The sequence below is a fragment of the Macaca nemestrina genome, chromosome 14 (genome assembly GCF_043159975.1).
Source record: "Macaca nemestrina isolate mMacNem1 chromosome 14, mMacNem.hap1, whole genome shotgun sequence".
Lineage (NCBI taxonomy): Eukaryota > Metazoa > Chordata > Mammalia > Primates > Cercopithecidae > Macaca > Macaca nemestrina.
This window is the reverse complement of record NC_092138.1, coordinates 80,254,775-80,279,010: the sequence shown is the minus strand read 5'-3', so window position 1 is coordinate 80,279,010 and position 24,236 is coordinate 80,254,775. Positions and strand designations below refer to the sequence as shown.

Below are 24,236 nucleotides of genomic sequence, written 5' to 3'. Positions count from 1 at the left end.
AAATATAAAAGTACAGAAATCACAACAAGCTGTCTATCAGACCACAGTGCAATCAAATTAGAACTCTGGATTAAGCAACTCACTCAAAACTGCACAACTACAAGGAAACTGAACAACTTGCTCCTGAATGAATACTGGGTAAATAACAAAGTGAAGGCAGAAATGAAGATGTTCTTTGAAACCAATGAGAACAAAGACACAACGTACCAGAATCTCTGGGACACATTTAAAGCAGTGTGTAGACGAAAATTTATAGCACTAAATGCCCACAAGAGAAAGCAGGAAAGATCTAAAATTCACACCCTAACATCACAATTAAAAGAACTAGAGAAGCAAGAGCAAACAAATTCAAAAGCTAGCAGAAGGCAAGAAATAACTAAGATAAGAGCAGAACTGAAAGAGATAGAGACACAAAAAATCCTTCAAAATATCAATGAATCTAGAAGCTTGCTTTCTGAAAAGATCAACAAAATTGATAGACCACTAGCAAGACTAATAAAAGAGAGAAGAATCAAATAGATGCAATAAAAAATGATAAAGGGGTTATCAGCACCAATCCCACAGAAATACCAGCTATCATCAGAGAATACTACAAACACCTGTACACAAATAAACTAGAAAATCTAGAAGAAATGGATAAATTCCTGGACACATACACCCTCCCAAGACTAAACCAGGAAGAAGTTGAATTCCTGAATAGACCAGTAATAGGCTCTGAAATTGAGGCAATAATTAATAGGCTACCAACCAAAAAAAGTCCAGGACCAGATGGATTCACAGCTGAATTCTAACAGAGGTACAAAGAGGAGCTGGTACCATTCCTTCTGAAACTATTCCAGTCAATAGAAAAAGAGGGAATCCTCCCTAACTCATTTGATGAGGCCAACATCATCCTGATAACAAAGCCTGGTACAGACACAACAAAAAAAGAGAATTTTAGACCAATATCCCTGATGTACATCAATGCAAAAATCCTCAATAAAATACTGGCAAACCGAATCCAGTAGCACATCAAAAAGCTTATCCACCGCAATCAAGTTGGCTTCATCCCTGGGATGCAATGCTAGTTCAATATACGCAAATCAATAAATGTAGGTCCTGGAGCAAGATCGCTGAATAGGAACAGCTCCAGTCTCTAGCTCCCAGCGCGAGCACATGTACCTGAGAACTTAAAGTATAATAATAAAATAAATAAATAAATAAATAAAATAAATATAATCCATCACATAAACAGAACCAACAACAAAAACCACATGATTATCTCAATAGATGCAGAAAAGACCTTTGACAAAATTCAACAGCCTTTCATGCTAAAAACTCTCAATAAATTAGGTATTGATGGAACGTATTTCAAAGTAATAAGAACTATTTATGACAAGCCCACAGCCAATATCATACTGAATGGGCAAAAACTGGGAACATTCCCTTTCAAAACTGGCACAAGACAGGGATGCCCTCTCTCACCACTCCAACATAGTATTGGAAGTTCTGGCCAGGGCAATCAGGCAAGAGAAAGAAATAAAGCATATTCAATTAGGAAATGAGGAAGTCAAATTGTCCCTTTTGGAGGGTTACATGATTGTATATTCAAAAAACCCTGTCATCTCAGCCCCAAATCTCCTCAAGCTGATAAGCAACTTCAGCAAAGTCTCAGGATACAAAATCAAAGTGAAAAAATCACAAGCATTCCTATACACCATTAACAGACAAACAGAGAGCCAAATCATGAGTGAACTCCCATTTGCAATTGCTACAAAGAATGAAATACCTAGGAATCCAACTTACAAGGGATGTGAAGGACCTCTTCAAACACTACAAACCACTGCTCAAGAAAATAAAAGAGGACACAAACAAATGGAAGAATATTCCATGCTCATGGATAGAAAAAGTCAATATCATGAAAATGTCCATACTGTCCAAGGCAATTTATAGATTCAATGCCATCCCCCTCAAGCTACCAATGACTTTCTTCACAGAATTGCAAAAAACTGCTTTAAAGTTCATATGGAACCAAAAAAGAACCCACATTGCTAAGACAATCCTAAGCAAAAAGAACAAAGCTGGAGGCATCACGCTACCTGACTTCAAACTATGCTACAAGGCTACAGTAACCAAAACAGCATGGTACTGGTACCAAAACAGAGATATAGAGCAATGCAACAGAACAGAGGCCTCAGAAATAACACCACACATCTACAACCATCTGATCTTTGACAAACCTGAGAAAAACAAGAAATGGGGAAAGGATTCCCAATTAAATAAATGGTGCTGGGAAAACTGGCTAGTCATATGTAGAAAGCTGAAACTGGATCCCTTCCTTACACCCTATACAAAAATTAATTCAAGATAGATTAAAGACTTAAATGTTAGACCTAAAACCATAAAAACCCCAGAAGAAAACCTAGGAAATACCATTCAGGACATAGGCATGGGCATTAATTCATGACTAAAACACCAAAAACAATGGCAACAAGAGCCAAAATAGACAAATGGGATCTAATTAAACTAAAGAGCTTCTGTATGGCAAAAGAAACTACCATCAGAGTGAACAGGCAACCTACAGAATGGGAGAAAATTTTTGCAATCTACCCATCTAACAAATGGCTAATATCCAGAATCTACAAAGAACTCAAACAAATTTACAAGAAAAAAACAAACAACCCCATCAAAAAGTGGGCAAAGGATATCAACAGACACTTCTCAAAAGAAGACATGCATACAGCCAACAGACACAGGAAAAAATGCTCATCATCACTGGTCATCAGAGAAATGCCAATCAAAACCACAATGAGATACCATCTCAGGCCAGCTAGAATGGCAATCATTAAAAAGTCAGGAAACAACAGATGCTGGAGAGGATGTGGAGAAATAGGAAGACTTTTACACTGTTGGGAGTGTAAATTAGTTCAACCATTGTGGAAGACAGTGTGGGGTTTCCTCAAGGATCTAGAACTAGAATTACCATTTGACAAGGATTATAAATCATGCTACTATAAAGACACATGCACACATATGTTTATTGCGGCACTATTCACAATAGCAAAGACTTGGAAGCAACCCAAATGTCCATCAATGATAGAGACTGAATTAAGAAAATGTGGCACATATACACCATGGAATACTATGCAGTCATAAAAAGGATGAGTTCATGTCCTTTGCAGAGACATGAATGAAGCTGGAAACCATCACTCTCAGCAAACTATCACAAGGACAGAAAACCAAACACTGCATGTTCTCACTCATAGGTGGGAACTGAACAATGAGATCACTTGGACACTGGGTGGGGAACATCACACACCAGGGTCTGTTGGGGCACTAGGGGAGGGATAGCATTCGGAGAAAAACCTAATGTAAATGATGGGTTGATAGGTGCAGCAAACCAACATGGCACATGTATACCTATGTATCAAACCTGCACGTTGAACTTAAAATTCATCCTAGAACTTAAAGTATAATAATAATAATAATAATAATAATAATAATAATAGTAATAAAAGATACTTTGCTGGGGTTTGTATCTCAAGAAGCCACACATTTTTCTAAAAGAGTTGTTTTTGGGTAAGGCACAGTAGCTTATGCCTATAATCCCAGCACTTTGGGAGGCCAACGTGGGAGGACTGCTTGAGCCCAGGAGTTTGAGACCAGCCTGGGCAACATGGCGAGACCCCATCTCTACAAAAAATTAGCTGGGTGCAGTAGTGTGTACCTGTAGTACCAGTTACTTGGGAGACTGAGGCAGGAGGATCACTTGAGCCTGAGAGGTAAAGGATGCAGTAAGCCACGATCCCACCACTGCACTCTAGCCTGGGCAACAGAGCAGGACTCTGTCTCAAAAAAATAAATAAAATTAAAAAGTTTTTTTCTAAGTGCACTTACTGTATTGTATTAATGCACAGTTGTATGCTTTGTGTAAGCATTTTATCTGAATTTTCTATAAAAAGTTTTTTAGTGGAGCAATATGAATTTTAGTTAGAATACAATCTGTCTAATTTATAATTATGGATACATCGTTTTACTTAGAGCTGACTCACATCTTTGCAAAGTGTTAAATGTTTATAAAAATTCTACTATACATTGAGATATCACTCAGCAGTAAAAGGCCTGGTGTACTGATAATATACTATGGTGTAGAAGGACCTTGAAAACATTATGCTAAGTGAAAGAAGCCAGTCACAAAGGACCACGTATTGTATTATTCCATTTATATGAAATGTCCAGAATTTTAAAATCTATATAGATAGAAAGTAGATTAGTCACTGCCTAAGGCTGGAAAGATAGGGTATTGGGAGGTGATGGGTAAGGGAGTAGGGGGGATTCTTGGGCTTTAAAAAGTGTTCTAAAATTGATTTTGATGAAGGATGCCTGGGCAATATGGCTTTGTGGATGGACTTTCTGGGCAACTTTGTGGATACACTACTAAAAGCCACTGAATTATACACTTTATAAATAGATTAATTGTGTGGTATTTAAATCATCTCTCAAAAAAATCTGTTAAAAATTGTGCTTATTTTAGTTTAACCTATTGTCTGAAGCAATCCCACCTTCTCACACAAAAAAATCCCATTACCTAGTATTTTTACCATGTTTAGGATATGAAATATGTATTTGGAGGTTGACATAATGAAGAGAGATTGAGCATTAATATCTTTTTCATTCATATTTCATGTTTGCTTGGAAGATCTTTGCTTTACTTACTCTCAAAGGACAACTTTCTGTAGAGATACATGGACTTAAACAATCTGTAAATGTACTAAACTTTATTTTTTCACATAAAGTTCCTGCATGTTTGTGCTATATTTATTTATAAATACTTTTCAGGTTTTGTTATTGTTGAAATTGTATTTTTTCTTAAAAATTAGATTTTCTACTTATTATGGGACTGTAGAAATGAAATTTTTTTTGTATATTCATCATGTATCTAGCAACCATGTTAAAGTCTCATGCAATCTGATAGTTTTATAAGGGGAAACTCCTTTCACTTGGTTCTCATTGTCCGTCTTGCTTGCTGCCATGTAAGATGTGCCTTTTGCCTTCCACCATGACTGTGAGGCCTCCCCAGCCATGTGGAATTGTGAGGCCATTAAACCTCTTTTACTTTATAAATTACCCAGTCTCAGGTATGTCTTTATCAGCAGTATGAAAGTGAACTAATAAAATAACTTTCTTCTATTTCTAGTTTGCTAAGAGTTTTTTATTATGTATGGACATTCATATACTAAACCCATTATTCCTAAATTCCCTTGAGACATTCACATATTATTTATATATACGCCATATGCATCTTTATAAGATTTTTGGAGAAGTCAGAAGACATACTTATAAAATTGGCTTTATTGATACAGGTAATGAAAACCTGATTACAGAATACTAGAAAGTTCTGCCTATCAACTTGAATCTTGTCTCTGTCTATACTATCTACACTCAATACCAAAGTGATCTCGTTCATCCCATGGCCTTAAACACCATCCATGGACTAATGACTCTCCAGTTGAACTCCTGAACCTCCCTGAACACAAGACTCATACAGCCAACTACCCTCTCAACATTTCCATGTGATTGTCTAAAAAGTATCTCAAACTTAACACGCTCCCAAACCAAATCTTACTTTCCCACCCCCAAACAAGGGTTCCCTATTTCAGCAAATTGCACATCATTTACCTACTGCTCAAGCCAAAATACCTTGGCCTCATCTGTGAGTCCTCTCTTTTTGCCACAATATACATACAACCTGCCACACACACACATACACACACACACACACACACACACAAATCTGTGAGCTCAATCTCCAAAACTTATGCCAAGTATGACCCTTTCTCATCTCCCCAGGGATGATATGCCACTCCCTGGCTCCCAGCCATCCTCACTTCTTGCCTGACTTCCTGAGACCCAAAGAAAAACTGCTATGAGCAGGGAGAGCTTAGGTTCTAGCACTCAGTTACCTAGCCTTCTGCTCATCAGCAAACACCCAACTATCACTGCCTCTACCTGAGCTTCTCTGAAGATTCAAACACCCAAACCCTACCATTTAACTATACCAACTCCCTCCCCCAGGGCAACCAACCTGTCTTTTTGTTTCTGTTTCCTAGAAAGGGGTTAACACACTATGGGTATGTTCTCTCTGTCTCTGTCTCTCTGTCTCTCTCTGTCTCTGTCTCTGTCTCTCTCTCTCTCTCTCTCTCTCTCTCTCTCTCTGTCATCCTCTCTTCCTCTGTATTTCTCTCCCTCTGTCTCCCCTGCTCCTAAGACCCTCCATTGATTTTATACACACATACACACACACACACACACACACACACACCATATTGCTTTTGTTCTCAGAAAACATAAAGCCACCACACTAAACAACAGGCTGATTCCTCCCAAGCAAAGCTTCCTTCTTAGCCCCTAGATGTGCTGGTTTGGAAAGTATGAACATTCTCCCTCCTCAAAAAACCAATCAGTCATGATATTTCACGGTCCAGATGAAAGGCCATCAGGCTGGTACCTGAAGAAACAAACAACAATAAATTGCAAATGACAAATGGTTGTTTTGCTCCTGAATCTGAAACAATCTCCTAGTGGTTGAGAATTTTTTTCTTAGAAAATGTGGCTAGGACCACAAAGATTCTGACCCTGGGGCATCTCTAGCATTTAATGTGATACACTGACATCTCTTTTACAGAGAATACATTTTTCAACGTCAAAGCTTTTAGCCACAAGGCAGTGTAACTTCAGTTGAGAAATAGGTGTTGACTGTAGCCAAGGTGAACATCATACAGCTTCAATAGAGTTGGGAGGGACCTCTTAGCTCCTAAACTCAAATGACTGACAATATTGCTTCTATATAATGGTGAGACCAGGGTCTTGAGGAGCCTAAGACGAAAGAAAAGGAAGAATCTTTCTCATCAATATCACAGTGTGTTTGTCTATCAGGCTATCATTAGCAGTACCAATTTTGAATTCTCTCCTCAGAGACTGTTGTCAAATCTGACCACTTCTCACCATCTGGACTGGCACAGCCCTCAATCACATCCATCAATTCTCACCTGCAACAGGTCTCCAGCCTTCTCTCATTCCTTGATTCCTCTTTGTCCTCTACAGCCTGTCCTTCACACAGCAACCCTAACCATCTTTCTAATCCACATATCAGATCTTGTAACTTCTCTGCTCGAAATCCCCCAAACGTTTCCTTTCATCATCTAAACAAAAGCCAGACTCTTACTACAGGACTCAGAGACAGATCACTGCAGACCCACTGAAGCTTAAGAACCACGGCCCTCACTTGGACAGCCCCTGAAAACTCTGGAAGGGACCTAGTAATGTGTTTTCATGGAATGGGCATGTTTTTGTAAAGTTTGCAAAAGGAAGATACATTTTTATTCTTTCTCTGCAAGGGCCTTCAAACTTGATCCTTGTGACACCTGGATCTAAGTGGCCTAGAAGGTCTGGCTGACCTAGATGCTGACCTCTTCTCCCCCAGCATCAACCCCAGTCACCACCCTTGAGCCCCTTCCACCACCATCGTGCCCTTTCTAGCTTAGGCTTCGCACTAGCCGTTCCTTTTGCCTGGAGCTCGCCTTCCTCTTATGTTATGAGAGGTTGCCCATACCCACTTTTTGCCCCAACTTCAGATACTCTAATGCATTTTTAAATTTTCTTTTTCTGGTAGGATTTTATTGGTGTCTAGAATAACATATTTATCATTCTTGTGTTTATACAAGGGCTGGGATGCTGCTCATTTCCTCAATAGCCTCAACTTCTAGAAAATACTGTACCGGCTCATAATAGGCTTTCAATAAATATCTATTAACACTTATGCCCAAAAGAATATAAAGCTCAAACACATATTTGTACCCCAGTGTTCATGGCAGCACTATTCATGATACCCAAAAGGTGGAAACAACCCAAATGTCGATCAATAGATGAATGAATAATAAAATGTGGTATAGCCATATAATTGGATAATATTCAGCCTTAAAAAGTAATGAAATTTTGATACAGGCTACAACATGGATGAACCTTCAAAGCATTACACAAAGTGAAATTATCCAGACACAAAAGAATAAATGGTGTTTGATTCTATGTATATGGGGCACCTAGAGTAGGCAGTTTCACAGAAACCAAAAGTAGAATGGGGGATAGCGGGTGGGGAGAATAGGGAGTTGATGTTTTATGGGTAGAGAGTTTCAGTCTGGGATGACGAAAAAGTTCTGGAAATGGTGATGATTGCACAATATGATGAATGTAGTTAATGCCACTGAATTATACACTTATAAATGGTTACAATGGTAAATTTTATGCTATGTATATTTTCCCACACACACAAAATACATATATAGAAAGAAAGAGACCCTTTATCCATATGTTGTAAGGTGGACTGTATAAATCTCTGTTCCTTGTCACCCAGAGGGCCTATGGATGCCCTTGACCAATCTTAGGAAGCAGGCAAATGTGGGGAGAGAGTGATAAATGCCAAAGCTTTTCCAGAAAATTGGGGATTTTGATCTTAGGAATCCTTTTCTAATTCCCAAGAGATGGCTAAATTACGAAAGAAAAGAAAAACTACCAAAATGAGACACAGGCATATCTGAAAGATGGCATTTTAAAAGGAGGCTTTAAAAAGTATAAAGTTTAATACACACACACACCCCATACACATACATACATGCACCTCTAATTTGTGTTATTCCATGGTAGAACACTCCTTCTCTACTCACACTGAAGTCATAGACACACCATCCTGATATAATAAAATGCTTTTAATTTCAAGATCTGGAGTAAAACTAACAGGAAAGCAAATTGTACAGCTGATGAGGACTGGGAGTGAACATATTGAGTCCTTCGGAACCGTGCTTTAACTCACCGAAATGTAATTAGGTTTGAAGAGCCATCATTTTACCAAGCAATCAAGAATCCATAACTGAACCTTGTTCTGTGCAGTCTAATCATCAAATATGCATTGTCTTTATAACACTTAGCTCCCATTACAATGAAAGAGTTTTGGGGATAATTCTCATCTCACATAAATGAAAACACAACTTACTAACATGTTTGAATTATCGTTTACAAAATAAGTTACTCTTCCCTTGCTTTTAATAATAAGGGTCCCAGAGTTTATTGATCTTGTTCAGAAAATGGAATACCATGAGCTTCTTGGGCCTAGCACATCATATTCATATCATATTCATATAATCATAACTGGAGATTTATACCAAGATATTATGGCCTACAGTCACATGAGGCCATGAACAATTAGATTCACTATTTTTAAAATATTACAGAACTGACCAAAGAAAAATATTTTTAGAATTTAAATTATTTATGATCACAAAAATTTTCAAATTCATATTTTAAAAGGTAATATTGCATTTATATATCTCATATACACTTTTTGGCTAACTCCTAGCCTATTCTGATTTCCCAAAAAATAGAGACTTTGCCTATCCACATTTAACTGCTAAGTTGTGCCAATGAAAATGAAGAGCCAGGTTTTATTCTGTGTATTTCCCTGTTCCACACACAGATTGTTGAACTCCAATTCATCATCAGACTCACCTACTATGAGATTGTCTTGGGATGGGAAGTGTAAAAAAATGAGGAATCTCCAAACCCACTTCTTGTGTTATATAAAGCCCTGGGCTCTATCTTTGCACTGAGAATGTTGCTACTCAAAGTGTGGTCTGCAGACCAGCAGCATCAACATCACCTCCTGGGAAGCTTGTTGGGAACACAGGAACCCCCTAACTACACCCCCTATCTACAGAATCAGGATCTGCTTTTCAACGTGATCCCAAATGATTACATGCACATTACAGTGAGAAAGATGCTGTCTTAGGAAATGAGATCTTCTTATTGATGTTCTTGATTTTAAATGCTGCATCTCCTGCTCAGAAGCAAAGAAGATAAGAAAAGTATTGAAAGGATGGAGGACTTCAAAAGAGTTTTTGGATCAACTTATTTAATGCTTCTCTGGATGGCTCATAGGTGCAGTTGGGCAACTTATAATGCCTTTCAGAGGTTCAGAGGCTTTTGATGTGATCTCAGCAAACGTAACTAAAACCAAGTATCTACAAAGGGTATAGCAGGGCCCACCAAATCTTCATATCATTTTGTTTGTTCTGTTTTGGGTTTTGTGTTGTTTCCTTTTTGTTCTTTGTTTTTTTGTTTTGTTTTGTGATCCCACTTTGCACCATCATCTGAAAGCTGAGTTTCTGATTCCTCAAGGGGGCAGGCATTCTCCACAATGTTGCCTCACCCATGATCACGGAGGCAGCATTAGTCATAGACTTGTAAGTGCAAACAAAAAGATTTGAAGGTTAAGTCAATTATTCAAACTAGCTTTAATATAGGATTTGGGTTGCTGATTTTTTGAGAAAATGACTTAACCAGTTGTAAGATGACTAGTCCAGACATTAAAGATTTTTTATGCTAAATTAATTTCAAGGACTATGAAATAGGCTTGGATTTTGACCTCATCTTAGAATCCCTGGACTCCTAAACTTCATTTAGGCTCCTGCCCCAATACTATGTGCCTCTGACAGATAGTATTCCATCAAACCTTTCCTTTGCATAACACTTACCATGTTTTATTATAATTACCTGGCCAACTATGTTTGTTTCTCATTAGATTGTGACCCCTATGAAGGCAAAGACAATGTCTTACTCCTATTTGTATCACAGATACCCATAAAAGTGTCTGGCACATACTAGGTACTTAATAATTACTAGTTGAATGAATTGATAAATAAACATAATTGATAGAAATTGAGGTATTAAAAGTAGGGCAAGCAGTCTAAACAACAACTTACTTTTCAAGTATGAAATATGTATTAGTCTGTTTTTGCATTGCTATAAAGAAATACTGGAGACTAGGTAATTTATAAGGAACACAGGTTTATTTGGCTCACAGTTCTGCAGACTGTACAAGAAGTATAACACCAGCATCTGCTTCTGGTGAGGCCTCAGGAAGCTTCCACTCATGGCAGAAGGTGAAGGGGAGCAGGAGTGTCACATGGCAAGAGAGAAGGGAGGAGGTGCAGGCTCCATTAAACAGTCAGCTCTGGCATGAACTAATTTATTACTTTAGGGAAGGCAGCAAGCCATTCATGAGGGATCCACCCTCATGACTCAAACACTTCTCACCAGGCCTCACCACCAACACTGGGAATCACATTTCAACATGAGATCTTGGGGGGGGGGGGTAAATATCCAGAGTGTATCAAAATACTATATAAAAGTCAGTGGAGTATAATATATTTAATTTATAGCCCATTTATTCAGAACTTGTAAAACATGCATTTTCATTAGACTACACTTTATGCTTTTGTACTATCTGTGAAGAAGATTACACATGATGGTATAGACTTAATTGACTTGGCAGCAATTTAGGTACTATCCATTTATAAACTATTAATAGGTTAAATTATCACATTTTAAAATAGTACATCAAATACTATAAAGACCTATTTACAAAAACAGAATTTTGACCAGGAAAGTTCCTTCCTATAATGAAGAGAAATAAGATTTCATTTCTTTAAATGAAATAAAATTTTGATTAAGCCTACTCGTAACTGAGATTGGTCTTCCCTCTGAGGCATCAAATTTGGGGAATTTTTATTATAAGTCATGTATAAGAAAATGACATTTTTCAATGGGAAGTAAATGAGCACTTTGATATCTGTGGAATAGGATTGTCTCCTTCTCAAATGTTTGAGTATGCACATAACAACACTCAATATATGTTCCCTATAATGGAGCCTTGAGGTCCAATGATCAGAATGTATGAACAAACAGAAATCACCAGATTCCATCCCAGTAATAAGACGTGTTCTCGTAAGACTTTCAGTGCTTCTATCCTTCATATGCTGTGTGAGCTAGGATCCCAGCTGGAAGCAGATGGCATACTCCAACTGGATAACTGAAATAAGCTTAATAAAGAGACTGCTTTACAAAGGCAAAGACAGAGCTGACAGTAACCCACAGCAATGGTGAAGCACCCAGGGGCTAACAAAGTGATGAGGGAGCCATCACCACATCAAGTCCCAGAGGAGCAAAGGAAGGAAGTAGCTACCAGCAGTGGGAGAGAGCTATAGCTGTAGCTGTAGGAGGGGCTGCTGCGGCCTTCAGAAGAGGAAAGATGCCCTGGCCAACCCACTGCCCTGTAGGAAGAGAAACCATAGATTAAACCGTTCACTGACCTCACTCTTCTCTCTCCCATCCATGGTTCTCCTGCTGGTGCCTTCCATTGATCCAACTCAACAGGAAGTCAAAGAGTAAGAGAGGCAAGCTGAGGGAGTCCATAGAGGTCAGCCTCATAGGGCACAAAGCACAGCCTCATGAGGTACACAGGCAGGGGAAGGGTAGAAAATGGATTTGAAGGATGAGATGGAGAACATTGCCAGGTACACCCTTTCCAAAATACTGCAAAGTATTTAAAATCTCATTCATGAACTCTTTTTTTTTTTTTTGCCATACACATTCCTAAGAATTAAGAGAGAATTAAGATATATAATAACAACAGATTTTTAATAACAATGACATTTGGTAGTTACAATATTATTTTCATAGAAACACAAGATTCATTGATTAATTAACTTAAAGATATGATTAATTAACTTAAAGATATGTATCTCCTTCAAAGCTGCTGAAATGAATTAAAAGAAGGAAAAATTGGAAAGAAAATTTTATCTACTGTGAGGCTAGGTATGGTGGCTCACATCTATAATCCCAGCAGTTTGGAATGCTGAAGTGGGAGGATTGCTTAAGAACCAGGAATTTGAGACCAACTTGGACAATAAAGTGAGAGCCTGTCTCTACTAAAAATGAAAATAATTTAAAAATTAGCCAGGCATGATGGTGTGTGCCTACAGTCCCAGCTATTTGGGGCCCTGCAGCAAGATCTCTTGAGCCCAGGAATTCAAGGCTGCAGTGAGCTACGATTGTACCACTATGCTCCAGCCTAGGTGACAGAGCAAGACTTCAACTCTAAAAAACAAATAAAGAAATGAAAAAATTGATCTATGAAACTAGCAAAGAGCTACAATTCTCAGATCACAGGCTATAAGAATTATCTGTCAAACAGAGTATAACTTTTATTAAATCAGTGGACAACCCTAAAAGGTGATATAGTTCTCCACAGATCTTAACTGGCTCTCAAATTTCTCTCTACGTAAGGAGAGAATACAGAAAGGCCCAACACTGGGTGGGGAGAACTGTCAAAAAGTGGGGGACATCTGTGTGAAGGGGCTGGTTCCCTACCAGAGTGAACTGATGGAGAAAGTGACACCGATGGGAGTTGATGGGAGTACTGTGTGAATCCTTCATGTTTATTATCTACAAAACTGAAAACCTTAACATAGAGAAATAATCTTGAGGCAAGAGATGTAGGAAAATAGAAGGAAAAGAGCAATTCCCTTTGTAGTTGACTTGCCCTGCCACTCTTCATAAATGCTAAACCAAGTCAACAAGTAGTGGTAAAGCACCAAATATCTGTCTACCCTCCCGCAACTCACACACAGTAAGTTGGGATATGTGATCTGTCTGAATGATCTGCTCACTTGCTACACAACTTTTTTGAACAGAAGACATTGCAGAGTTGTAAGAATTTTTTATGAGAAAAAATATCCAATCTAAAGCTAATGTCTCCCCCAAATCACTGTCTCCATCCCTTCTACCTATTCTTGAGCAAATAGTAGGTTTGGATAGAATTACCTCTATTTGGAAATGGATAATAAATGCAAAGCCATTAACATGCATAGATTCTATGTGCACAGTTATTATTTTTATATAAAGGAAAGACTTATCAGCAAATGGCAGATAAATATAGTTCAGAAAAATAGCCCAAGGAATACAGATAATTTTCTGATAAATTATTCTCCATACATTCAAAAAATTGAATATATGAACTCTTTTTAAAAAATAAGTGCAAAATGAGCTAGCCAAGCCAGAAAATAAATTGAAGACAACTATAAAACCATTTCAGAAGTGAAGCCTACTTAGAAACTGTTGCTTAACAAGAGAGTCAACTATCTGTACGACAGACTTTTAAATGTAAGGAAACTCATAGGAACATCAGGAAAAAATGAAAAATGTTCAGAATTAATAGTTATGGAGGGCAATAGGTAATAGATGTCCCTGTAGTAGATAACAGAACAAATACGTTCTGCGTTTGAAAGCCACAATGAAAATATCTTTACAAAAAAATAAAGGAAAATATGACTCTTCAGATCAAAGGAACTACCATTTTCCATCAAAAAAACAAAAAACAAAAAACACAATGACTTACAGTGAGAAATATCAAAGAGAAGTTACCAAACTTTCAGTGCTTAAAAATAACTTGATCAGCATCAAAGTCAAAAAAAAAAAAAAAAATTGCAGGAGTGGGAGGGATGGAAGCAGGCAAGCCATCTACAAAGAAGAAATAGTCAGTCTAGCTCAGACTTTTCCAGAGCAAGGGTCAATGCCAGAACACAATGGAATGATATCTTAGAGAATTATGAGGGGCAAAAAAACATGATTCTATAATTTTATACACATTCATTTCTTCATAGAAACAACCAACAGGCATTTGGAATTTAAAACACTTTGGCCCTGTTTGAAAACAAACCCTTTTAACTAAACACTAAATCAACCTGTAAGATGCTCAAAAAAGAGGAGGTCATTGATGAAAGGGCTAGTGGTGTTCTGACTGCATTTAGATCCAAGACTAACACTCAGCCCACAAAGCATGGCCCTGCCTCAGGACCTTTGCAACTGCTGTTCCTTCTTCTGCATGTCTCACCTTGTTCAAGTCTCTGTCCAAACTCGTGACTTCAAAAACCTGTTCCCTGATGACACTATCAAAAATAACCCTCCCATCACTCTCCAGTCTCCTAATGTGCTTTATTTTTTTAACATGTATTGCTGCCTGACAAAGTATATATGTAATATATGTATTGTCTGTCTCCTCTAACACAATATAAGCTCATCTGCTCTTTGACAATTTACTGCTGTATTCTCAGTGCTTGGAGCAGTACCTGGGATGAAAAGGACATTCAAAAAGATTTATCTGTTGATTGAATGAACTAAGGGAATTATGATCAAATTTGCAAATGCTAAAAACTTTGAAAACATAAAACTAACACTATGTATTAGTCCATTTTCATACTACTGTAAAGATACTACCTGAGACTAGGTAATTTGTAAACAAAGAGGTTTTATTGACTCAGTTCTGCATGGCTGGAAAGGCCTTAGGAAACTTACAATCATGGCAGAAGGGGAAGCAGGCATGTCTTACATGGCAGCAGGAGAGAGAGAAAGAGCAGGGGAAACTGTCACTTTTAAACTATCACATCTTGTGAGAACTCACTCACTATCATGAGAACAGCATGGGGGAAACCATCCCCATAATCCAGTCACCTCCCACCAGGTCCCTTCCTGAACACATGGGAACTACAGTTTGAGATGAGATTTGGGTGGGGACACAGAGCCAAACTATATCACACTATAACTGCAGCAAATGGTAAAAGGGGGGCTAAGTGATGTGCGCTCATTTCCTCAACTTTAAGAATAAGAAATCTATCAATAAAGTCTACATTTGACAAACTGTAAAACAATCACTTGATCACTTTTGAAAGTCAATGAGATATTTTAAGCTTTGTCATTGTAAGTGATTTTCACCATCTTCTGAACATTTGCACCTTGTGGCTTACTAGGGCTCTCTGAGAAAGTGACAAGTAGAGAGAGCAAGAGCACAGACCATGGCCAATGACAGTGATGATGTACTTCAAGTTAGACTAGTCAAACATAAATATTCAAATATGAATATATAATGTGGTTAGCGTTGTCAAGGATTTGGGGAAACAGGGGCTCTCGAACATGATGGATGGCAATGTAAAGGGATACAACACTTTTGGGGGCACCTGGGCAATATATAGCAAAATTTACAATGTGCATATTCACTCACCAAGTAATTTCATTTCTAAGAAAATTGTATGCAGACTCATTTGCAGTGTGGACAAGGATGTTCACTGTAGTATTGAAAATATTAGCAAAAAGTGGAAACAAGTCTAACTCTTCATCATAAAGAACTGGTTAATGATATTCCAAAAGTAAATACTAAGCAGTTTTATAAATCGAATGAAGTAGATGTGTAAATATTGATATTCAAAGCATGTGCTCTACCACTGAGCTATACATGCTAACATATATTGATATGTAAAAGTACACAGAATATAATATGAAGTGGAAAAAGCAAGCTGTAGAACAACATATGTGGTATGATTTCATTTATGTAAAATAAATATTTAAACCTATATATATAAGTGATTCCAACTCTATGATGTTTGCATGGAAAATATCTGGAAAGAAGCTTCCCATGTGTTCATGGTAATCACCCCTAGGAACTGAGATATGAGGGAGAGAATGGAAAATAGGAATATTTACTGCATAAACTTCTATAATATTTGAATTTTTAAAAAGCATATATTACTTTCATCATAGAAATTATCTTCTAAAAGTCTTACACATTTCTAAACACATTTATTTGATGTCCTCCATAAGCTGAACCCACAAAATGCCACATTTTGTGTCATCAGAAGATGGATTTAGCAAGAAACATAGTTCAACCTCACAAAGTATCCATAATCACACATAGACTAAACCGTAAGCTCCTTGAAGACAGGGTAAGGGGTATTTTCATCACCATTTATCCCAAGTACCTATCACAGTGCTTCGTACATAGAAAGTATTCAATAAATATTTGCTAACTAAATGAGTTACTGGATGAATGAATGAAGGCATATGTTAAGAACCTGAAGTTATCTGTAACTCAGTGTCCCTACCACACTTATTCTTCCATGAAGCCAGATTTGTTCATTTGCAAAATCAAACTATAGATGTTTTATGATCAACCCTGGATGTTATAAGCCTAAGTCCATGTGAGAACAGGCATCTGACTGGTGATGGGGAATGCCACTTCTGATCTGAGGCTGTCACCCACATTGTCAGCGCCTCAGGGCTTACAGGGATGGCAACAACTTAGATTCTTGTGTTATGTTATTTGTGCCTTTTTGATCCCATACTGTTTTGAAGACCATTCCAGAGAAGTGTGGGGCAAAATCTGTAGGTGTGGCATCAAATTAATAACTGTAGGTGTTAAAGTGCATTCCTGCAAACACATGGATCTCATACCCAACCCACCCAGGAGGGCAGCATGTACCTGCCCTTGCCTGATGTTTTGTGTACCACACAAGAACACTGACATGGTATGGAACATGACACCAACCCCACCTTCTGGTTTTCCAGTAGGTCTTCTCTGCTCTACCCATCCAGTACAGAGCATGTCACTAAGAAAAATTTTAACTTCAATCAGTTAATACCCTCTTTTCTTGTTTATTATCTAGATTTTTCTTTCTTTCATTTCTTTTTCTGCTTGCTTTGGATTTAGTTGCTCTTCTAGTCTCTTAAGGTGGAAATTAGACCTTTCTTCTTTTCCAAGATAGACCCTTTGTAAATTTTATTTTACTTTAGATTCAGGGGAGTACATGTGCAAGTTTGTTACGTGGGTATATTGCATACTGGTGGGGACTGGACTTCTAATGTACCCATTACCCAAACAGTGAACACTGTCCCCAATAGGTAATTTTTCAACCCTTGTCCCTTCCCACCCTCCCCGTTTTGAGGTCCCCAGTGTCTATTATTTTCATCTTTAGGTCCATGTGTACATACCATTTAGCTCTCACTTATAAATGAGAACATGCAATATTTGGCGTTCTGTTTCTGAATTAGCTCACTTAGGATAATGGCATCCAGCTCCATCCACACTGCTGCAAAGGACATTATTTCATTATCTTTTATGGCTGTTTTTTTTTTCTTATTTAAACTAAGAAGCTCTCATTTTACTAAAACCAATAATGCTTGCGAAAAAATGACTATGTTTCCTGATTTTCACTAAGTTTCATTTTAAATTGGGAAACTTGGTGATATGGTTTGAAAGGATAAGTGCATTAGGGACATAAAGTTACAGATAAATTCAGGTTCTTAACATATGCCTTCATTCATTCATCCAGTAACTCATTTAGTTAGCAAATATTTATTGAATACTTTCTATGTACGAAGCACTGTGATAGGTACTTGGGATAAATGGTGATGAAAATATCCCTTACCCTGTCTTCAAGGAGCTTACGGTTTAGTCTGTGTGATTATGGATACTTTGTGAGGTTTAATCATTTTTCTTGCTAAATGTGTCCCCACCCAAATCTTGTCTTGTAGCTCCCACAATTCCCATGCATTGTGGAAGGCACCTAGTGGGAGATGATTGAATCATGGGGGCAGGCCTTTCATGTGCTGGTCTCATGATAGTGTATGGGTCTCATGAGACCTGGTGGTTTTTAAAATGGAAGTTTCTCTGCACAAACTCTCTTTCTGCCTGCTGACATCCACATAAGATGTGACTTGCTCCTCCTTGCCTTCTGCCATGATTGTGAGGCTTCTCCAGTCACTTGGAACTGTAAGTTTGCCATTAAACCACTTTCCTTTGTAAACTGCCCAGTCTCAGGTATGTCTTAATCAGCAGCATGAAAATGGACTAATACAGTACATTGGTGCCACTAGAGTGGGGTGCTGCTTAAAAAAATAGTTGAAAATGTGGAAGCAACTTTGAAATTGGGTAACAGGCAGAGGTTGAAACAGTTCAGAGGGCTCAGAAGAAGAAAGGAAAAATGTGGGAAAGTTTGGAACTCCCTAGAGACTTGCTGAATGTCCTTGACCAAAATGCTGATAATGATATGGACAATGAAATCCAGGCTGAGGAGGTCTCAGATGGAAATGAAAAATTTGTTAGGAACTGGAGCAAAGGTGACTCTTTTTATGTTTTAGCAAAGAAACTGGCAGCATTTTTCCCTTGCCCTAGAGATTTATGGAACTTTGAACTTGAGAGAGATGATTTAGGCCATGTGGTGGAAGAAATTTCTAAGCAGCAACGCATTCAAGAGGTAACTTGGGTGCTGCTAAAGGCATTCAGTTTTATAAGGCAAGCAAAGCATAAAAGTTCAGAAAATTTGCAGCCTGACAATGTGATAGAAAAGAAAACCCCCTTTCTAAGGAGAAATGTAATCAGTATACACACACATGTGTTCACTGATTTAACATCGATCTCTCATCAGGCAATGAGAATCATGACTGTTTTTTTGACCAGTAAGCCAACAAATATCTCAACAAATATTTGTCGGTTAAAATAAAACATAAAATAAGTGAATTTTATTCCCTCTTTTAATAAATGTTTAAAAGTTGGTTACAGAAAGTAAGGGGAATGGAGTCCCTATTTCACTCATATTCAAAGTGGGCTTTCCTACCTGGGATGAAATTTGAGTAGTGTTTAGATTGAAGGGAAGGAGCAGTATTTGGTACAAGGGAAATGTTGTGAGACCCAAGGAGGGACAGGAAAAGGTGATATTCTAAAAGGGAAAAAAGAGAGATGAAAAAGCTCATTATATCAAGTGATGTAGATTGGATGTCCCCCTCCAGGTATCACATTGAGATTTAATCCCCAGTGTTGTACATGGGGCCTGGTGGGAGGTGTTTCAGTCATGTGGGTGAGTCCTGGGGATGGGGCCTTGGTGCTCACTCGCAATAGTGAATAAGTTCTCCTGAGATCTGGTTGTTTAAAGTCTGTGACACTGCCCCCGCCCACCCCCACCCCACTCTTGCTCCTGCTCCCACCATACAACTTGCCAGGCTTCTGCTTCACCTTTCTCCATGACTGAAAGCTTCCTGAGGACTCACTGGAAGCTGAGCTGACTCCTGTACCACACTTTCTATACAGCCTGCAGAATCATCAGCCAATTAAAACTCTTTTCTTTATAAATTACCCAGTCTCAAGTATTTCTTTATAACAATGCAGGAACGGCCTAATACATTAAGGAAGCCAAGGAATTAGGGCAGAAAACAGAGTTGGAAATTGGAAAGGTTAACCAAGAAGTGAGAACTTTGGAATGTCACTTGGGAATGGGAAAGCCGAGGCCAAGTTGATTAGGGAGAAGGAGGCTAATTGAGGCAGCAATTTGGATCCTGTGGAGCCAAAAGAATGTGATGAGGAAGGTCTTTGTTCACAAGGAGTTCCAGGTGTGAACTTAGCACACCTGGAAGGAAACCTTAGCTAGAGGACTCAGAGGGAATGTGGGAAAGAGCTGAGGACCTTTGTAAACTTATCAGTCCTGTGTGCTGTTCCAGTTATTGAGTACCCAAGTGCTAAGTCTGGGAGAAATACATCAAACATTAGATTATTCATGTGAGAACATAAAGATGAAAGTTGCTGCCTTGGCAAACAAGCAGGCTCTCATTTAGCCCTACCCCGTGAGATGACTAGATCTATGTTCAGTCTCTTGTAAAGGACAGTCTCCATGCCTAAGAAAATGACAGTGAAGAACAAGAATGAAGTGTGCATCAGGCCGAATCTGCTCTGTATACCCAAGCCTGCTGTGGCTTCTTGCTGGTTCTCACATCTACAGTGGTATCTTCGGAATTATGTTATTTTCAATTGCCCTTCAGGCATTGTCTTTCCCTTCCTTGCTTCCTTCCCTCCTTTCCCTCCTTCCTCCCTCCCTCCCTCCTTCCCTCCCTCCCTCCCTGCCTCCCTCCCTCCCTCCCTTCCTCCCTCCCTCCCTTCCTTCCTTCCTTCCTTCTTTCTTTTTTTGAGACGAGGTTTTGCTCTGTCACCCAGTGCAGTGATGCAATTATAGCTCAGTGCATCCTCGAACTCCTGGGCTCATCAAGAGTTCCTAACACCTCTGTCCTGAAAGCACTGAGCTTGCAGCCATGAACCACCACACCATGTATTTCTTTATAAATTAAAAAAAAAAAAAAAAAAAAAAAAGACTGAGCGTGGTGGCTCACACCTAATCCCCAGCAAGGCCGGGGCAGGGGGATTGCTTGAATCCAGGAGTTCAAGACTAGCCTGAGCAACATAGGGCAATCCTGTCTCTATGAAAAATTAAAAATTAGCTGGGCATGGTTGTACATGCCTGTAGTCCCATCAGGAGGCTGAGGTGGGAGGCTTGTTTGAGCCCAGGAAGTCAACACTGCAATGAGCCATGACAGCACCATTGCACTCCAGGCTGGGTGACAGAGTGAGACCCTATCTAAAACAAAAAATAGCTTGGTGCCAATCCGAAATCCCATGAAATGCTGTAGACTGTAGTATTAGGCTGATGCAACAGTAATTTTTGAGTTTTGCCATTGAAAGTAATGGCAAAAATTGCAATTACTGTTGCATCAACCTAATAATAATAGATAATATTAATAGATAATAGATGACATTGATTGAGCTTACTTTATGCCAGGCTCTAAGAACCTTATATGTATATGTATCAACTTACATGCATTAACTTCTTTAATGTTCACAAAAAGTACATGAAATAGTTACTATTATTATTCCCATTTTGCAGATGGGAAAAATGAGGCCCAGGGAGATTAATGTCATTCAGCAAAGTGTCGGAAGGCCCAGACCAGCCAATCTGACTCCAGAACCTAGCTCTTAATCGTGACACTATACCTTAAATTTGTACATATCTTACAATTTACAAAGCCCTTTGGAAGAGATACAAATATTACATGATCCTCTCAACAATGCTTCAAAGTGAGTAAGGAACATCTTTGTTTCCATTGCAGAGATAGGGAAACTGAGGCTCAGAGACATTCAATTACTGGAGTAGGAAATCAATAACACCAGTATCAGGCTAGGTGGGGCCTGAAATCCACGACTCCTGACTCCTACAATGCCACACCATCTCTCACTTCTGCTTTAGCAGCCTTCCTGAGGATTAAATTGCATCTACACAATCAGATATGCAGAGGGATAAAGGCTGCATCTAGGGTTTCTTGGGTTTGGCATGAAGGTCCTGATGTCTGAAAACATGACTTTATCTCTAACTTGAAATATGATTTCAGACGGCCTCAATGTCAAGGAGTAGTGTGGGAAGAGAACGGAAGAGGAGAAGCTGACCAAGTGAGCGGGATCTAATAGCTGGCTCAGAAAATGACCCTTCCTTGGAGCGGCTGGCTGTCGCCTGTCAGAGCGGCCCTGCTGCGGCAGCAGCTCGAGAGAGTGTCCAAAAAGCAGTGCAGGGATGCAAACACAGAGAAAAGAGGCATCCGAGACCAGACCCACAACCGGAGCCCTTTATTATGCCTCTTCTGGTTAACGCCTCTTGTCTTCATGCCCTCTCTTCCCCACCCATCCATGCCATGTCCACGGTGCCAAACGTTGTAATTCCACTCTGGGCTGCCGCCAATATGTTTCTGTCTTATTTCTCCAATACCCCAGGAACAAATCAATTCTTTTGGGTCTTCTGATGGTTTCTAGTAGCCAGGACATTGCAGCCCTGGCTCATACTACCCACTAACTCATCATTCTTCCATTACACGCTTCACACCGAACCGCGTTTGCTTCCGATCCGCAGTGACCCCCTCCCTCTTTTTTTAACTGCAGTCCAATAATGCTGACATGGTTAGGAATCGGAAGTCATGGCTATTGCGGCCAACTCCCCGATAAGCGGAAGCTTGGGGCAGGGATGGGAAAGCCTAGAACGTGCCTCCGTCCTTAGCAACATCATCTACTCCCCTCACTCGCCCCCCAGGCACTGCTGGCCAAGGGGCAGCCGCAAAAACCACGCCACCCGGGGTTCCTACCCCTTGCCTCCTGCCGCCGCGGCGGCTGCTATAGAAACACCAGGCGTACACATGGGGCTGAAATTAAACACCCATCCTGGACGTGGACCAGAGCGGGATCTGCCTGCTGCCGCGGTCACCATGGCAACATGCCAAGAGGAGGGCAGCGGCCGGCGCGGTGCGGGGATACTCACTCCATCGCGGGGCTCGGCGGCCGGGCGCGCTGCTGCGGGGCTCACCGGCGCTGCTCGCCTCTCCCGGAGCCGAGTGCTCTGGCCGCGCTGAGCGCGAGGTGGAGCTGGGAGTCGTCTCCTCTCCCCGCCCGCACCCCCTCCTCCCCTGGAGGGTTGAAAGTGAATGCTCAGGCTCTCTCAGCTCCCAGCCTGCGAATAAAACGGGAAGCAATTGGATAATGTTGTTCACTGGGCGCTAGACAAGCCACCCCACTTCAGGGTTTCAGGGAGGGAGCGCGCTGGCAGCTGCGCGTCGGGTGAGGTGGCCACCAGCGAGCAGCGCTGCGCGCCCTAGGCGCCAGGTGCGCTGGCGGCTCCCCTGGGACTGACGGCGCGGCGCGGAGCCTGGGTAGAAGGGTGGGTGGGGGAGCAGAGAGGCTGCGGCGGGTGGCACAGCCCAAAGGGCATAGGGAAACGAGTGAGTCATTGGCAAGGTGGCAGCTCTCGCCGCTTAGAAGTTGCAAGAAGCGTCTGGCCTCTGCAAGCAGCAAGGACTGCCCCCAGTGGGCTGGGCATGGGTTCGGAAACGCCATTGTGCCGGCCCGGCGAGATCCCTGTGAGTTTCCCAAGCAAAACTCCAGCTGTCTTGCAGCGCCTTAATGCGGCGTTTCACCACCTTGGTGACCCCATGCCCCTTTCCGTTTCACTCCAAATTCTGCGTGTTCCCGCCTGCCAGGGAGATATTGTCCAGGGTCTGTTTCCCTAGTCTGTTATTTGAAAACAATAGCTATACTGACTATGTTTTCCCAAATTACCACGGCCCCGGCCCCGCAGTAATAAGCCACCTGGAGTACGTATTCCCTGCCTCCACCCCCTCTGAGAATCCTCTACTCCTAACGGTTTCCAGAGCAAGAACCTAGTTCTCATCCAGGTGTCCTGCACCTGCTACAATGAAGAGTCGACGGGACAGCTTCAGGCTTTTCTTGTATCTTGCAGGTGGGTCCCTTTGTGAGTTGGTGTTTGCCAGGTGCTGAAAACACAGCACCAAGCATAGGCATAGCCATCACAGTCCCTGCCCTGCAGGAGCTCACGGGTTAAAGTAGAAAGGCAAAACACAGATAAAGACAAAAATAAACATATCGTCACAGGCTGAAAATATTGCTATAAAAATTAAGTAATAAGATGCTGTGATGAATGTTCTAGAATTAATTTCTGGTGATGATTGTGCAACTGAACACACTGAAAGCTATTGAATTATACACTCTGGGTGAATTTTGTGGTCTATGAATTATGTCTTACTAAAGATGTGCTTTTAAAACATGCTTTGATGGAGAATAAAAGAGGAGTGGATGTGCGTAGGTAGATGTTCAGGGAAAGCTTTCCTGAGGGACTGGGATTGAAAGGGGAGAGGACTCAGATACGCAAGCCACAGGGCTA

The 24,236-nt window shown here is 40.2% G+C and overlaps 1 protein-coding gene across 9 annotated transcripts in view; it reads right to left on the bottom strand.

Annotated features, from left to right (window-relative positions):
• Positions 1–24,236, bottom strand: part of LOC105481052 (PALM2 and AKAP2 fusion) — a 545,532-nt gene that overhangs the window by 508,742 nt on the left and 12,554 nt on the right. For 3 of the 9 annotated variants that reach the window (XM_011740318.2, XM_071078129.1, XM_011740320.2), the window contains exon 1: positions 22,821–23,190. In XM_011740318.2, the coding sequence (XP_011738620.2) occupies positions 22,821–22,825 (5 nt within the window). In that variant the 5' untranslated portion in view covers positions 22,826–23,190. Of the gene's footprint in view, positions 1–22,820; positions 23,204–24,236 lie in introns of those variants that run through there. The other 6 variants (XM_071078127.1, XM_011740329.2, XM_071078128.1 and 3 more) reach the window with 6 other exon arrangements.